General features: G+C 53.4%; 1 protein-coding gene across 1 annotated transcript; it reads right to left on the reverse strand.

Annotated features, from left to right (window-relative positions):
• Positions 1-178: 178 nt before the first annotated feature.
• Positions 179-1,573, reverse strand: FIBRA_01801 (uncharacterized protein; the record flags this gene model as incomplete). Its single annotated transcript, XM_012323672.1, has 4 exons — positions 179-451; positions 514-592; positions 835-1,111; positions 1,162-1,573. The coding sequence occupies 4 exons, from the start codon at positions 1,571-1,573 to the stop codon at positions 179-181; spliced, it is 1,041 nt and encodes a 346-aa protein (XP_012179062.1).
• Between the last annotated feature and the right edge of the window lie 1,346 nt (positions 1,574-2,919).

Below are 2,919 nucleotides of genomic sequence, written 5' to 3' on the forward strand. Positions count from 1 at the left end.
TGTTCAGCCGTGTCCGCAAACCTGACGGATATTCTAGACGTGGAATCCTGCCACCCCTTGATATGGCGGCCATGGAGCCGTTCGATAACTTCCTCAGCAGCCGTACGCGACTCAAGCCTAAGCGCCATCCGACACTACTTATCAGCTGAGGTATTCCATTAGAGGCGACGCCCACCACTCACCGCACGAACGCAATTGTCTTCGGCGGATTACTCAGCTTCGTCTGAAAAAAACGGCTGCTCATAATTCGATACGGATTCACCAATGCTGATAAGCTCCGCTCATCGATGTTCAGCGGTAGGCCTTCCATATACAAATTTGTCGACGACATGTCCCTCAGTTGTTCCATCCGCGCTTTGAACGAATCTGCAGGGGCGCGCACCCCAGCACTAACGACAGTCGACGAGAATGAAGGCGAAGAGTAGACCGTGCCAGGAATCTTGTGAATTTGCTATCGTATAAAATGCATTTATTATGAATGGGCGCATCAAAAATGACTCATTGTTCACGGACCTTAGAAAATGACGGATGTAGGTTGCGATACTTTCGCAACGTCTCGATGCACTTCTCCGCAGCTTCTATCGTTTTGAATCTTTCATCATTTGTATATAAGCATAAGGCAATAAGAAATTTCTATGAGTACGTACAGAACAAATCCATAGCCACTTGAGGCAAGAACACCAAAAGAAGATCAAAGACGGAGGTCAGCGCTGCGAAAACTAATCACAAGAATGGGCCTCAAAGTGCGATCCGCGTCGGACGGTGCAAAGGCGAGACTCTACGAGGCTATCCACCCCGCTCGTTGCATATCGAAATCAAGACAATTTAACTCACGAAGGTTTGTCGCAGACGTGCCGCGTAAATGTGCGGACGCTCTCGACCTCCCCAAATTTGCGTGTCATCTCGAGGAGGTCTTCTTCGGGGAAATTGGGTGGAAGACCGTTGATGTAGACATTCGGGGTCCGAAGCTCAGATTGCTCATCCTCCAAAGAAACGGAGCTTCGAGTCGAATTGGGAACGACTGATCGGATATCGGGATGGGGGGAAGGAAGCTGGACTTGCGGAGAGGAAGGATCAATAGGAATGAGAGGGCTGGAGACAGTCCGTAGAGCTAGCGAGAATTCGTCAAATATGAATAACCAGACGGCCATGACTACGTACGAGAAATGGGCTGGACGGCAGGGGGTGTCCTGTCCTGCTGATCAACGGCGAGAGAAAGGATGGGAGGCGTAGTTGGCTTGTCGGGCACGCTAAGACTGGAGTTTTCAAGCTGAGAAGTGATTTGCCGTATGTCGATGAAGGTATTGAGTAGCCTGCTTTGAAATTGAGGGGCCGCGGCGGATAGCGCGGTAGGTGTAATCAGAGTGCGATTAGAAGGAGAGCGATCACGAGGGGAAAGTTCGGGAACGTGCTGGGATGAGGGAGACAAGTCTTGGCTTGTGTGAGAATCAGAGGCAGGCGGCGAGAGTGGTATGGCAAGTGAAACACTGAAAGGCGGGGTACTGATGGGTATATCTGCGATCGGGGACAAAACAGAAAGCGTGGGCGAAGAGTGGCTGGAAGGGGTATTCATGTTGGCGAAAGGAGACGAGCGTTTTGGGGAGATGTGATTCTGATTCTTGCAAGGCGGACGGTTTGGAGAGGGGGGAGTATTCATGCTAGCCGGGCAGATAGAGACCTTAAAGGCAAGAGAGCGAGAGTAGTCTTGTATTCGTACGACTAAGAGTGGTCCGAAAGCGGACGGCGGAGACGTGGGCTGGGACGGTTCGACAAGCCTGTGGAAAGCGGATTACGACAACTGGATGTAGACTGCAGAGACGAGATGCGATTTGCGAAAGGATGTGTGGATACAATGTCGAGCTATGCGTGTAGGCGGAACCGACGGCTGTTTTTGGACAAGCTGGAATGTGGCGCAGGTATGTGGGAGACGGGGATAGAGGCACTTTGGGCGAGAGGGATACTTGGGATACGGGGAGTGTGGGTAGTGTGATGACGGGACGGAGAGAAGGAACGGAAGGGGCAGTCGGCCGAGGAGCGCTGTACTTATAGTCGGGAGACATGCAAGCAGCGCGTCGTGCCCCGATCCGCGTCGACGCCCTGTCAAAGAAGAAGGCTAGATTGCCTTTTTTGGGGCGTCGCATGCCTCCTACGACATGTGTGGCTCAGTTGGAGCGCCGACTGCAGCTGCCCCACTTCTTCATCCAGCTCCGCTTCCTTCCTGGCTCGACGCCGCCCAGTCCAACGAACACTCACCTCGCGCCAGGACCAGCCGACAGGGACCAGCGCCGGGGTCTGGGAAGACAGCGCCGGCGATAGCAGACTGCCGTCCGCGGCATTGACGACTGCCCGAAGTGCACCGTCCCCGCCGTCACACAATGCAGTCTAGCCTGCTGGAAATCAGAGATCTGGGGAGTCGTCGACCAGAGGCCCGCTCCATGCGCGTAGATCTCCCGAGCGAATCTCGCGATCGAATGGTTGCGGTCACGTGCACACGCCCTCGGTCACCCGTGGCTCACTTTTATCCCAACAATATACTACTTTAACTCTTGTATTTGTCAACGACGAGGTCTAGAACAGCCTGCCCCCCACATACTCGGGCCACGTCTAAAGGCGCGAGGTCCCTCTCACCCTCCTCAAGGACCTAGTACGGGGGTACAAGTTTTTCTCTCTCTATTGGCTTCACCGTGTTCTTTCTCCTTCTCGAGGCAGTGCCTAGGCCAATTGCCCCCAGACCCCTCACATCGTAATCGGCAATCAGAATACTAGCGCAAGTTCGGTATAAGCGATCTCTGGCGTACGCACACTCTTCTCACTTTTCTGCATCATCCTGTCACACTGTTACAGATCAATCTGAATGCACTCCGCGATATTCACTCCTAGCGCTTGCTGCTCCATCGAGTACCATCTTAGCAATTCCCA

The sequence above is a fragment of the Fibroporia radiculosa genome, assembly GCF_000313525.1.
Source record: "Fibroporia radiculosa TFFH 294 genomic supercontigs, scaffold923, whole genome shotgun sequence".
Taxonomy (NCBI): Eukaryota; Fungi; Basidiomycota; class Agaricomycetes; order Polyporales; family Fibroporiaceae; genus Fibroporia; species Fibroporia radiculosa.